Below are 13,929 nucleotides of genomic sequence, written 5' to 3' on the forward strand. Positions count from 1 at the left end.
CATCGCAATCGGCAAACCACAACAAGAAATCAGAGGTTTTGCACAAATCATGAAAACAAAAACCCACCAAAACACAAACAGACTCACCTCAAACTTGTAATCTGCACACAACGAAATTGAAACACTATTTGGAGTTGGGAGAGTGGTTCCGGTGCTGACGGCGTTGTCGTTTTGACAAGAAGAGGAAGGCTTCACTATATAAGTAGGAGGAGATGACCAGCTCCGATGGCGACGCCAATGAAGACCCACTTGGCGGTGACGACGACAGAGGAGAGAAGGAGGAGGAGAAGAAGAAGGTGGAGATGGAGGAGAGATTGGATACTGTTATCTAATTGGGTAAATTGCAACTGATGGAAACCCGAGACCATCGAGAAATCCAACGTGCTGGATGGCAGCGGCCAAAGGCCCAGCCCTGCTCGGCCCTCAAAGTACAATTCGAACGTCCCCAGATCAGTTCCAGGCCGCCATCATTGTGGTCCAAGATGGTTTCAAGACAACCCGATTGGAGTACTTGAAATGGGTCGATTTAGGTAGTAGGAGTAGAGGCCATGTCTTTTTTGGAGTCTATCGGAGCTTCACCACCTGGTGGAGGTCATGGAAGGGTTTTTGGGGAGTGGTGAGAATGGAGAGAGAGAGAGAGAGAGAGAGAGAGAGAGAGAGAGAGAGAGAGAGAGAGAGAGAGAGGCAGAAGATTAGTATTTTGTCGTGGTTTTCTTCTTCTTCTTCTTCTACTTTTTTTTTTGTTGCCATTTTTGTCCTGAAATGGGCCCCATCGTCAGGCTTAATGTTCGATTTAGACGGAATCTGAGAAATTGGACACGGTTGAGGAAAATTGACAAGCTCGAGCGGTAAACTGATTAAATTGAGAGGACAGAGACCAACATAAAATTACCCCCAAACCTCAAGGAGGTAAACTGAATTTAATCCTTAAAATTATGTTGACTTAAAAAAAAATATACATATATATATATATATATATATATATTTGAACGTGTTAGAGAATGTTCAGAAGACAATTTGTAGTAGTTCATCCTCAAACTAAATGGGCAACTTGTTACATATAGTCTGGTGATTTAACCAAGAGTACCACCAATTAGTTCAATGTACGTATTTGTTGGAAGGCAAGAAAGGCATGTTCAAGAAGACTTGTATCTCTAAGGCTTGACTTTGATGAATATGTTGTGCCACACATGGAACTTTAACTCGTACTCCTCTATTTTATATGTCCTTTCCAATATGATTTTGCGGATGATATACCTTGCGTAAGGGCAAAGGAACCTGGGTTCAAGTAAGGACGAAGTAGTGTTAGCTCAGTGGTTAGAGCACCCACTACCTAAGATCAAGGTCCTGGATTCGAGTCACAATGGAGGTATGAGTGAAATCCTTTGATCCTCTTTTAGAGCAAGTCCACCCGTTGTCAAGAAATGTCAAGGTCGAAGAGTCAAGGGGTCGATCAATCAAGAAACTGTTCACTGCCACTGGACATGAGTTTCCACCCATTCTGTTTCTTGACCAGTTAGATTTACTGTTCATTGAATTTTTTTTTTTTTGGGAAAATTGAAATAGATTTGATGTAAATAGATAGTAGTAATACATTATGGATAACCTACCAACAAATTCATTAATTATTTTAGAATTTAGAATTTATTTTTTTTTTATAGGAATTTTTTTACAATTTTTTTGGTTACCATTTATTACTGTTATATATAAATACATAGATATTAATCAAATACACGGAAATATTTATCCGAAATTTTCACAAGATGAAATCTGTAATTTGTGGACTTCATAATAAAGTACTCGATGCAACGAGTCAGTGAGAATTTTCGAAGATTTTTTTGAATACCCGAATTAATTTCTACGCATTTTAGAAGTTTTGAAATTTTAGAAAACAATTAAACGAAAAAAGAAAATATGTGAGGCCCAAAAACCGGGGCCCGGCCCAAACCGCAGCAGGCGCATCAGACAAACCATTCCCCTCGCCGGCGAGCTCGACCGTCACCGCCTCGCTGCCACGCATCACCATTCCCCTCGCCGCCTGGCCCTCAATCTTGGCAAGCAACAGATCCTTGTCGGGATCGCCTCGGCTAGTAGACCGAAGCCCAAAAATGCCCAACCCGATCATCTCAGGCCCCAATCCGATCACCGCAGGGGACATAAACCATCGACTGTCACCCCTACGCAACAAAGCTCGGCTGCATCCTTCGTCGCGTCTCTCTCTCTCTCTACACAACAACTTATGTCAGCTACGATAGGTATCCTGCTGAGCTGGCAGCCGGTGAGTCTGGGTCAGGAAATATGTCAAGGCTTTGCCTTTTTTCTTGGCCTCGGTCATGAAAAGGCAAACCTTGGCTGGGCAAGATTGGGCCGGTGGAGGGATGATTTTCCTTCTGCCCGGTCTACACCTCATTAATCCTTGCTGGTGTCCGGTCAAAACTAGACCGGTGGAGTTGCTCTTAAAAAATTAAAAGACAAAAAAGGGCAAAGCAACCTCTCTCTGCCCTTCATTTCCATTCATTTTCTCCACTCAAGTATTAAAGAATTGTCACAATTACGTACACCTAATCATGTGATAAGCAAACCAATATTTTATATCAGAATAAGTAGCAAATTAAGTTGGCATATCTTACTTTAGTCGCATGCAACTGAATTTACAGGTGTGTATGCGGCTCTAACTAAAATTAATGCTTCACTAAGCCTTTGGATTGTTTATCCTCTATATATTCATTTCATTGTTTGATTAAGCATATCAGTATGAAAGCAATCAAAGTATGCATGATAGATAATCTCAACAACACAAAAAAGAAGTTATGGATGCTGACAGTGCTGCGTTAGAAAACTCGAATCTTATGTGGATGAGAGAGATAGCTAGACTCTGGGGAATAAAAGAACATCGGAGTTTAGTTATGTATATCTTATATGTATTGGTTCTATATTTTATCCCCTAACGGGTTATTGACTTAATTCAGTTATTTCACAACCAAATCAGGGGGGACTAAATTCGTTTTTATAAAAGGCCGGAGAGTAGCCAAAAAATATTGATCGCGTTTCAAATGAGGTCAAGATAATGATTACATATTGCTTGTAATCGATCTATATGTATGTATCGGTAATTTGGTAACAATTAAGTTATCATATTGCTCACCAACCTAAGACCTTGTCACCCTTAATTATGATTAATTAGTTGGACTAATATTGGCTTGACGCCATTCTCGATCACCATTCTCTCTGTATGTTTGTGGGGATGATTAATTAACTGATTCACGCGTATTAGGCATGCTAAATACCCTCCTAATGCAATGATAATCCTTTTTGTTAATTGGTAAGAATTTAATTGAAAGGGGATACAGCTAGGACTACATGCCTTCCTACCTAGTTATCTACCAATTAGCAAATTCCATATTGCTAGTATCATATATCACCTTCCAACCCTCGATGACTCGATCGAGTTGTTTATATTCTCAATCCTGGTTTCATGGCCACGGGCAGCTAGCTAGCTTCTCAGAAAGAGCAAGTTAAATTCTCTCGTGAGTTAATTAGTCATGGTCAAAACTCAAAAGCTTTGGCGGGGGTGGTGGGAACAATGGATATTAAACTTCTAGGTCACAATCAAATGGATATAAACATGAAATGTGGATCTTAGACTGAAAGCAAACTTCTTTTACACCAGTTGATTGAACATCATGAAAGTTTTCAAAGATGGAGGTTGGAATGTGTGTGTGTGTTGATTTTCTGCTTTACATGCAACAAAGAATTAATATATATTTAATTACAACATCGACTTATTTCACACGGATTTAAATTCGTGGGTAATTGTTGTTTTGTTATAGTAGTGCTAGGTGAGACTTGACTCCCAAAGATACTCGAGCGGCTTGTCAATATACGCTTGGAAAGTTTGAATAGATCATGCAGATTGTAAGTGTGACTTGAGCATGTCTGTTGGAAGGGAAAACAAAAAGAAAGATAGACATGTTTAAGAATAGAACTTGAATATCTTTAGGCTTGACTTTGATAAATATGGAGCACACATGGAACTTGCATACGCCTATTCCAATTATAATGCCAATATAAATGTATATGTATATATTTACTAGTAATATTGTTTTGCAGATATCATTGCCAGATTTCTTAATTAGCAGTATCTGCAGATCGAAATTTGTTGCCTGAGGGAAATAGATCATGTATATAGATCCTCTCCTTTTCGACCTCGATCTCTCTCCCTCATCTCCTCCAAACCTGGATGACTGGATCCACAGATATATTAAAGACGCATCATAGATTCACAGATACGTACTCTTGGACATGTGATTGACAAGGGGTATTTTATATCAGAAGCACCCAAGTGGGAATCATCTTACTTAGTCGCAACTCAATCTACAGCTGTGTATGCGGCTCCAACTAAAAAAATGCTTTATCAGATTGTTCAACGGTTCAACCTATATTTCTCTATGGCTTAGTTCATAACTAAGATTTTAATCACGTATGAAAATAATTAAATGAAGTATGCATGATAATCATTGCTTAATTTAGAACATCATGGAGCAGTACGTTTATTCACCAAGGTTGAGCTCCTAAAGCAACTGAGGACATATTTTTGGTGTATTGGTCTTTGCTAGACTTCTTCCTGAGCGCAATCGATTAACGAGAAGATTGCAGAGAATTTCCCGAAATGATAAGAAGGCTAGTGCTAAAGCAGCTAAACACATAATAACAACATGGCTGCAACACCACACTCATCTTCTTAACAAATTGATCAAATTAAAGATATGCTAGCTTAATCTATGTACCAAACATAAGAGGCTGCTAAATGCATTCATATATCCTATCCAATCTATCTACCAATTAGCTAAATGATCCTGTTTCCACGTTGCTAAAAATATGTAACTTTCGTGGAAATGCAATCATTATGATAGAGATCGAATATTTGAAGATACAGATGACTAAATACTATCTAATATCACATGATAGAATTAATGCACAAGATATCATCATGCATGTTCTTTATTTATAAGCAACGACCAATACTTTTAGTCGCTTCATAAACAATTCCAACGACCCTCGATCGATTTAATTTGTTAATATTCATAATCCAGTTGGTTTCTCACTTTCTCAGAAAGAGTGGTAAGGATTCACATTTCACATAAGCCCTGACGTAGACGTTACTGGTTTTGTTCCATCTCTATCTGTAGCTAGCATAGATTTCCATGACAAAATCTTCCTACAATTAGTCATGGTCAAACTGGCCCTAGGGGAAACCTGTAGATTAAAATTTTAGGCCATAATCAATTTAACATAAAATAAAACAAAGGTCTAATTAGACCGAAAGTAGTCTTCTTTTGCAGTGATGTAGTTAGCATCATGAAAGTTTTCAAAAATTGGGATTAAACTGTGGCTGAGTTTCTGCTTTACAAGAAATGTAGTAGTTAAAAGCATATGATTCAAATTAAACCTAGTTAATTAGCCTGGAGAGACTTCATCCCCACGTTATAATCAAGAGGCTTGTCAATATGTGCTTGGAAAGTTTGAAATTTGAATAGATCCATCATATAGATTATACATACAATATAGCTTAGATAATGCATGAGGTCACTCATACATCATAACCATATATATTACTAATTAAGCTTATAATACTCTTCAGATTAATTAAACTGTAAAAATCAATAAAAGTGTCATCCATATAAAGTGGTGATTCTAGTAAAACAAAAGGTCAAAAATATATATATAGTATGAAAAGAAGAAATAAAAAAGTCGGTGAGATTAATTAAACCGACAACCATTATTTATTTTCACTCTACCTCTTATTTCTTCTCCATTGACCAAACACATGCATAACACGGACATTAGATTTTTCTCTTTACCCCTTTCGGTGTGCCCAGAGTTCCATTTAGATCAGCTGAGAAGGGGTGTATATCATGATTTTTATTTTTGTTGTAAGTTTGTTTTGTCATAAAAAAGAAAAAAAATTTAAAAGGGCATTTCTGGTTCATTTACCAGCCTGGCTCCTATTTATGTAAGAACTCATCATAATTTCCGGTGACATTTCTAAGGTAAATGCCATCATCTTTTGCAGTCCAAATGCAATTCTTGAAATTATCTCTATTATAATCGGTGCGTTTGTCCCCAAGGCGAGCATGTTAATCTTCCAATCAAAACAAATCAAATTGAGAATGTAATTTAGACATTTAGTGTCGGGAAAATTTCACAAATAGTCACTCAACTATGACTCACTCGACACTTTTGGTCATTCAATTTTCATATATATCACTTTGGTCACTCAACTATTACTTTGTCAATTACTTTAGTTAGCGAATGGGCATTTCATCTCATTTTAATCACTTCTCCCAATTATTCTAATTCAGACTTCTCAATTTTTCACAATTGGTTTGACAAAAATATTTTTGATATTGTGGTAAATAATTTTTTTTTAATGAAAAAAATTAACAGAGTGACAATTGAATGTACAGAGTTAAAGTTGAATGACTAAAGTAATATATTAAAAAAGTTAGTGACCAAAGTATCGAACATCTAAATACCATTGGTTTTTTAAGTGGCTCCTCGGGGCATCAAGTGGTTATGATCTGTATAGTTTTTCAGCATTGCTGCAGTAGCAACAACAATAGAAGTTGAATGTTTTCTTATGTTCCTGAAAGTACAGTCATTCATGGCTTTGTCTAGATTTGCCAGCATATAGTCAGTGTTTTCATAAAAAACTCTTTATCAAAGTTTTTCCTTAAGAATAAAGATTTAAACACATTAATATAGCCATCACTCTAGTTGTGAGGAGTGCTCAAATTGATATGATTCCAGATTTCCTTTGCAAAGGGGCAGTCACCGAACAGATGTTCAGCTGTTTCATTATCCAGGTTGCATAAAGTATAACTATTATCATTTATAAGGTTGAATCTAGAGACAGTCTATCTTTTGTTTTCAATCTTCCTCTTAACAGTGACCAACTAAACAATTTTATTTTAGGGCTAAATACAAATTACTACCCTGTGGTTTAGGTCCAAAATCAATTCAGTCCCTGAATTTTTAATTTCATCAAAAACACCCCTGCACTTTCAATTTTGATCTAATAGGTCCAATTTGTTTGTTTTCTGACAATTGAGTTATTTAACTTGTTAATGTGGCTCATATATGGCCTATGTTTTACGATGTGGTGTCGAGGTGGTCTACATAGTCAATTTAGGAGTGAGTGCTACTAATAAAAATAAATAGTTTTTCAACAAATAATCTAACTATAACTTGAACCCATAACAGAATATTAATGAATTGGACCTATTAGATCAAAATTGAAAGTGCAGGGGTGTTTTTGATGAAATTAGAAGTCCAGGGACCGAATTGATTTTGGACCTAAACCACAGGGTACTAACTAGTATTTAACCCTTTATTTTAGGAGGGAGATTTAGTCTCCACATTCTATTGATAAGCTCAATATGTGCATGTTTATCTGTGGTCTTACATTCTTACATTGAAGTCAAGTAGCAGTTTTGATTGAAAACCTACTGTTTGAAGCAGGTCCCCAAACAAAAGTGCCCTCCTGATTATTGTAAGGAATTGGAATCCCTTCAATTTGTTTGACTATATCTTGATCAAAGTATCTCAGCAATCTTGCTCTGTCCCATCGATTACCTATAATAAAATCACTAACATACAGTAGCATTCCAGTTAAAAAAGTTTCTGAGATCATTTGAAATGAGATTAACAAATGGAAAAGGGAAGACCCAATTGAAGGTCCAGAAGTTGATACTTTTACCATTTCCTACAGTCCACTTGATACCTTGACTTAACAGGTTTCTGCTGTTCAGGATACCCTTTCAAGCAAAGGAGGAAGATTGTTTATTCTTTGCCCTAAAGAAAGAGGCCTTTCTCAAATACTTTTTCCTCATGATTTGGACCCACCAATTATTTGGCTCATTTAGAATTTTCCAACCAAGTTTTGCTATGGCTACATTATTGTAATAGGCTACTGGCTTTGTCCCTATTCCTCCAACTGACATGGGGGTGCAAACCTGGTTTCAAGTAACTGGAAGGCATTTTGCACTTGAACCCCAAAAGAACTCTTTGGCTTCCTTGTCCATGTTCTAGGCCTATGTGGTTGTTTTCCTTCAGTTTGTGTGTGTTCCAACAATTTTGTTTACTGGGTTTACGGGTTTGTAATTCTAGTTTGTTGCAATAAAATTTGTTATGTTGTTTATTCAAAAAAAAAAAAAGAAGTTGTTATGTTGTTTGTCAAAAAAAAAAAAATCTCTCTCTCTTTACGTATTCTTCGCCTAATTCATCAATGTTACTGGCCCAATAAGAGCCCACTTCAAGGCATTTGACCCAAGGAAGTAAGTATAAGATAAAAGTTGTCACAATTGGTAAAAAAAAGAGAAAAATTCAGCTACCGTTCTCAAACTATGCTGCCAAGGCCAATTTGATACCCGAACTCTTAAAAGTATCAATGTGATACCCAAAGACCCAAATTGACATCAACGTGATACTTCCGTCTAAAATTTCTGACGATGCCGTCTGTTTGCTAATGTAGCAAGCAGGTGGGTTCCAAAAAAAAGTGAAATGACCAATTTACCCCTTTTTTTAATTCATTTTTTTCCTTTTCTTTTTCTTCCTTCTTCTTCTTAGGGTTTCGTGGCGCCAAGCAGCTTGGGGCTGAAGCTCCCAATCGAACCCTATACTGGTCGAAGAACTTGCTGGTGCCGAGATGATCAACGACCTGTCGGCGTAAATTGGGGCCGCCGAGTTGTTGAGCCAGACAAGGTCTGGTTTTCTCCGCTTCTGCTGGTGAAAAAGACCCACCCTTTTAAATGGAGTACACATCAAGGCCTTAGGAACAAACCCGAGATCATCATCATCCTCACCATCATCAGAAGCCGCCTGCTTCCTATTCTCCTCTAAACTCCCCCACCAGCAATGGCAGCAGCAACAAAAACAACAATAACAACTCCGGAGTTCAAACTCCGACAACTCCAAAGCTGACTCCCAGATCTGACTCCAACCCTTACGCCACCACCTTCGTCTAGGCCGACTCCTCCAACTTCAAGCACGTAGTCCAAATGCTCACCGGCTCATCAGAGACCACAACGAAGCAAACTAACAAGCACACACAGGAGTCATCGTCGTCCCCACTGTCGTCCAAGAACTTCACCATCCCTCCGGTGAAGACCGCATCGAAGAAGCAGCAGGGCTTCAAGCTCTACGAGAGGAGGAGCCAGAACCTCAAGAACAGCCTGATGATCAATACCCTGATGCCCAATTTTTCTCACCACCAGAGCCAAGCCTCTTCTGGGTTCTAGCCCCGTTACCCGGCCGAGATCTTATTGCCGAGTCTGCTCGACTTTCTGTCGCTGACGCTGAGCCCGATGACCCCATTGAATGACGACCATTTTGACAAGTCGGCGTCGTCGTTGGGGAACTCATCGGAGGAGGAGGACCGGGCTATAGTCGAGAAGGGTTTTTACTTGCACCCGTCTCTGAGAACGAGCACCAGTACTCCCAGAGAGCCAGAGCCCCGGCTTTTTCCATTGTTTCCAGTCACTTCGCCGAGAGTTTCAGGGTCGTCTTCTTGATCCAATCCAAGGAAAAAGAGAGAGAGAAGTGTAGACTATGAGTGTTTGGGGTCAATCATAAGGAAAAGGGTAATGGGTTATGGATGGTTTTCAATCACAGGTACTGATCTTTTGGAGAGGATCTCGGTAGCGTTAGTGATGGTTTGGGCGGAGGAGAAGGAGAGGAGAGAGAAGAAGAAGAAGAGTGAGGTTGAAGAAGAAGAAGAAGAAGCCTTTTTTTTTTAAAATTGGGAGAGAGTCACCATCGTCGGACTGGTCTTGGGCTAGAAGAAAATCCCAGACGAAGAAGAAGAAATGAAAAGAAAAGAAAAAAAAATGAATTAACAAAAAAGGGTAAAAAGTCAACTTTGCCCACGTACTTGCCACGTCAGCAAACAGACGGCGTCGTCAGAAATTTTAGACGGAAGTATCACGTTGATGCCAATTTAGGTCTTTAGGTATCACATTGATACTTTTAAGAGTTCAAGTATCAAATTGGTCTTGACAGCATAGTTTGGGGACCTGGGCTGAAATTTTCTCTAAAAAAAAATAAAGATTATAACTCCAAGCCATCAAAAACGAAGATTGTTGAATATAAAGCCACTGCTTCTCCGAGCCATGGTTCATTGTCGAAAGTTGGACGGCTTATTGCACATAATTAGCTGAAATTAATCCCAGCCTAACCTGAGTTTACAAAAGTTCATTGCTATGATTGAAATATTGAACCTCTGCTTCCACCAGTATTTTCTTAAACCAACTCATCTCCCTGTCAATCAAGTGAGTTGTAATTTAAAGTTTTATCTCAAAAGGCTTCAATACTACTAACAGTGAACCACTAAATCAATTTTGTATATTGTTACTGTCATTTTTTCCTATGCGGATGCAACATTTCCCACCAACCTTCATCTCTTGAGTTATGTGTTTGACAACTCCACTTTCAGTGAGGATTTTCTCAATATACATACCGAAGTGGTAATTCGCTGAAGGGACTGGATAGGTATGACTAGGAGACTTGAGAAAATCCTTATTGAAAGTTTTCACATCGTAAAGTGTCTCTTATTTCCTATGTGAAAACTTTCATTTGCACATTCTTAATTTATATCAAGCCACACAACCCAACAATATTAGCCACCGAACTCATTGTTTTGTTTTAGCCTGGAAACCACAAATCAACGTGTATGCAGCCTAGAACTTGCATATTCCCGAAAAGAAAAAGGAAAAAGTAGCAACTGCAAATGCAGTGGAGGAGAAGGGAGGCAGGAGGCAGTGCATGAAGCATTTACTGACTGGTGTTGCAATACGCAACTAAGCATGCTTTCTGTGTACACACTGCAAAATTGGGTCCTCCATTCTGCCTTTTATTGTTTACAGTTTTGTTATTTTGTGCGGATGAAAAAGATTCTAAGAGGTTGCCCATGTGAACCTTTGCTACCACCTCTTCTGTCCGAATTCAACTAGCTAGGACCACTTTTATGTCTCCTTGCAGAGAGTACCCCTCACTATTATTCTTGGTCCAAGTCTAAATCTAGGACTAGGATATCAGTATATCACCACCCTACCTACCTTCAAAACCAGTGGCCAAAGTCACCCTCACCCAGAATCAGTAGTGTATGATTTCTCCCTCTGGCTTCTCACAAGTAGTAGTATTAGCTAAGTAAACATTGCAAGAGGAATTTAGCATGCATGTAGGGTCTAATTGTTACAAAAACCCTGAACCTCAAATCCTTGCATAAACTGAATATAAGCAAATGGATTCATGAGGGTTTAACCGAACACATACTTATGCTCCGGATTCATCTAGACATGAAAATGTATTCTGGAAGCTGTTTCGGAATATGTGTCGAGGACAGTGACATGCGCCGAATTAGTATATGCGGAAAGGAAGACATGATTAAAGTCCAATTCTTGCTAATTGGGATAGTGAAGTTGTGATCCCATTCCCTACTGTATTTAAGAGTAATCTTTAGATTATGTAAAGATAAAGATAGTAACTCGACGTTTGCTGATGTATAACAAGGTATTTTATCATGTCAAGAGATGTTGGATGTGGATCCAATAATAAAATTGTCTTATATAACTAGGGAATTTGAATACAAATAGACCTAAAACAAGAGAAGGCAAAAAAATCTATTCCAGATATTCATGGACACTCAGATACAACTTCTGAGTTTGGAATCTTATAAGGAAAATACAAAGAATATAAAGATATACTCAAACTTGTAAAATGAAATGACAATGACGGGTAAAATTCACCAAAAATTGATTCAGTTTTCATCATTCAAAAATTCATAGCACACTACATTAACACCCTTTGAACTTAATTTTGCTATACCAGCAAACATTGGACTAAATTATTTTCTTTCATGATTGTGCCGCTGCTAGCATGATATCCATTCGAATTGGAAAACAGACTCAATCCTCAACTGAAACTCTCACGATAAATGTAGTTGGTTACCTATGACAAACACATCTGTAGTGGTAAGCACTATTGATTGGGTCATTTCCTTCTACTGGGACTTGCTCAGCTCTGCACTTGTACTTGCATCCTCTGCATTCATTATAAGTACATGTTGGTGCTGTGGATCCAATCATCAGTCTCCTTGCGTAGTTCTTCTTTTCCTCGCTACCCTATATGCCCTCAAATAAATAAAAGAATTACCCCACAAAATTTAAGAAAAAGAAAAGCAAAAAAAAAATTGCTCCTAATGAAGCTAGTTAATTATTTATTGGGTTCACCTGCTTAAGTTGTTCTCCTTTTGAAGGAGAGGAACCATAGACCCTTTGATGGTTTTGGAGTGCTGCTACTTGAGTTCTGGATCCTGCAGCAAACAATGAAGTAAACCAAATGTTCGGTTAGTTTGTAAGCATAAAATCAAAATGTAGACTTGGCATATGTGAATAAAGCTATCAATGCTGGTATATATACTGGTGGTTTGGAGAGAGAGAGAGGAAGAAAATTTGTTCAAGTAATGGACAACCAATTAATTTCAAACAAATCTGGAAAAACCCAGAAGCTGGGAGTTTAATATATTGGCAAAATCTTGTAGAAGGTGTACACTATGAAAAAAAAAAAAGAATCTTGATGAGAGGGGTGAGAAAGAAACTTGAAGGCAGAGTAGTGAAATATTACCCTGTATAACATAAGCTGCAAAGATTAATGTGAAAAGCAGTACTAAGAGTAATTCAGGAGGTATTCTAGCTCTGGCCATTTTTCTCAAACTCCTCTGGAGTTTTGGAGTAGGAATAACTTTGAGTGAGAAAGATGAAATATATGTGGTCAATATACAAGCAGAAGGATAAGAGAGGGAGGGAGGGAGAGAGAGCTGTATTGAAATCAGCGAGGTCGCTAGAAGCTCCTCTCAGCTATAGTAGTTAGCAGTAGGGAGCATATGAGAGTAGGGGCAAAATCTGCAGCAGTGTGACTCAGAGTCAGAGGGGGGAGCATACCTAAAAATGGCCCCTAAACCAGTGGGGCTAAATCACCAGAATGGAATCTTATGAAGAAATGACCAACCTGCCATTTGCTTTTGATATGAATATACGCTTTGCTCCTCGTTCTTTGAAGGGTGGAAGGGGGATTTTCAGTTGGGGCAAATCATTTGACTTGCCTCTAGAAGCTTTTTTTTTTTGGAAAATGCCTCTAGAAGCTTGGAGAAATGAAAGATGTTCAGTGAACACTGAAATCAATCGTTGTTCTTTGTTTTGATCGAGAAATTATTCAACGTAGAATGTAGAATCCAGATTGTTTCATCTTGTATGGTCGAGCTTGCTTAACCTACGATTTAAAAAAAGGATGAACAGTTGACAAAGGATTATATTTCAGACTTGGGAAATTGATGCTAATAAAGATGTCCGTTTTATAAGCAATATTTCACGTGTTTAGGGCCATGAACGGTGACATATTGGTAAATTATAATTTTAATATCGGAGATTTTATTCATATTTTTAATATTGGTATTTGGACCTCTCCGTTTTTTCAAATAATAATTGACTTTGTTAACTCATGTCAAATTACTAATAAAGACATAAATAAGAAGAAAAAAATCTCTTCTTATCTCTACGAACAGTAATACTCTTGAACTTGAAAAAAACTTTCTCCTCCAATGTAAACGCTAAAATATATATCATCAAACGTTATTTAATGTTGTAGTCAAAATTTTCAGAATTTGACATTGTCTTTGTAAAGTGATAGACTTCCTTACTCACACAGCTGACAATTTACAAGATTTATCACTGCGCTATAAAAAAAAAAAAAAAAAGGAGAGAAAATGAGAAGTACAAAGACACCTCAGTTGATGAAGCCCTACTCATTCTGAATGCAAACAAACATGTGAACGAGTGGCGACAAAAAGCAGTACTCCAGCACGTTTATATGATA

At 37.9% G+C, this 13,929-nt stretch overlaps 1 protein-coding gene and 1 pseudogene across 1 annotated transcript; one reads left to right on the forward strand and one right to left on the reverse strand.

Moving 5' to 3' along the window:
- The first annotated feature begins 212 nt into the window (after nucleotides 1-212).
- LOC112171427 lies at nucleotides 213-9,680 on the forward strand (annotated as a pseudogene).
- Nucleotides 9,681-11,799: 2,119 nt separating this feature from the next.
- On the reverse strand, nucleotides 11,800-12,991 carry LOC112174461 (EPIDERMAL PATTERNING FACTOR-like protein 9). The gene is made up of 3 exons (XM_024312240.2): nucleotides 12,682-12,991; nucleotides 12,288-12,370; nucleotides 11,800-12,179 (listed from the first exon to the last, which is right to left on the reverse strand). The coding sequence occupies exons 1-3, from the start codon at nucleotides 12,758-12,760 to the stop codon at nucleotides 12,003-12,005; spliced, it is 339 nt and encodes a 112-aa protein (XP_024168008.1). The 5' UTR covers nucleotides 12,761-12,991; the 3' UTR covers nucleotides 11,800-12,002.
- Between the last annotated feature and the right edge of the window lie 938 nt (nucleotides 12,992-13,929).

This window comes from Rosa chinensis, chromosome 6, assembly GCF_002994745.2.
Source record: "Rosa chinensis cultivar Old Blush chromosome 6, RchiOBHm-V2, whole genome shotgun sequence".
In the NCBI taxonomy this organism is placed as follows: Eukaryota; Viridiplantae; Streptophyta; class Magnoliopsida; order Rosales; family Rosaceae; genus Rosa; species Rosa chinensis.

Bases quoted from the DNA above. Each gene is read 5' to 3' on its own strand.
- LOC112174461 (XM_024312240.2), bottom strand. From the start codon at position 12,760: ATGGCCAGAGCTAGAATACCTCCTGAATTACTCTTAGTACTGCTTTTC. The intron at 12,371-12,681 runs GTAATATTTCAC...TGTTTGCTGCAG, and splicing joins TGCAGCTTATGTTATACAGG to GATCCAGAACTCAAGTAGCA. The intron at 12,180-12,287 runs GTGAACCCAATA...GAGGGCATATAG, and splicing joins AAGGAGAACAACTTAAGCAG to GGTAGCGAGGAAAAGAAGAA.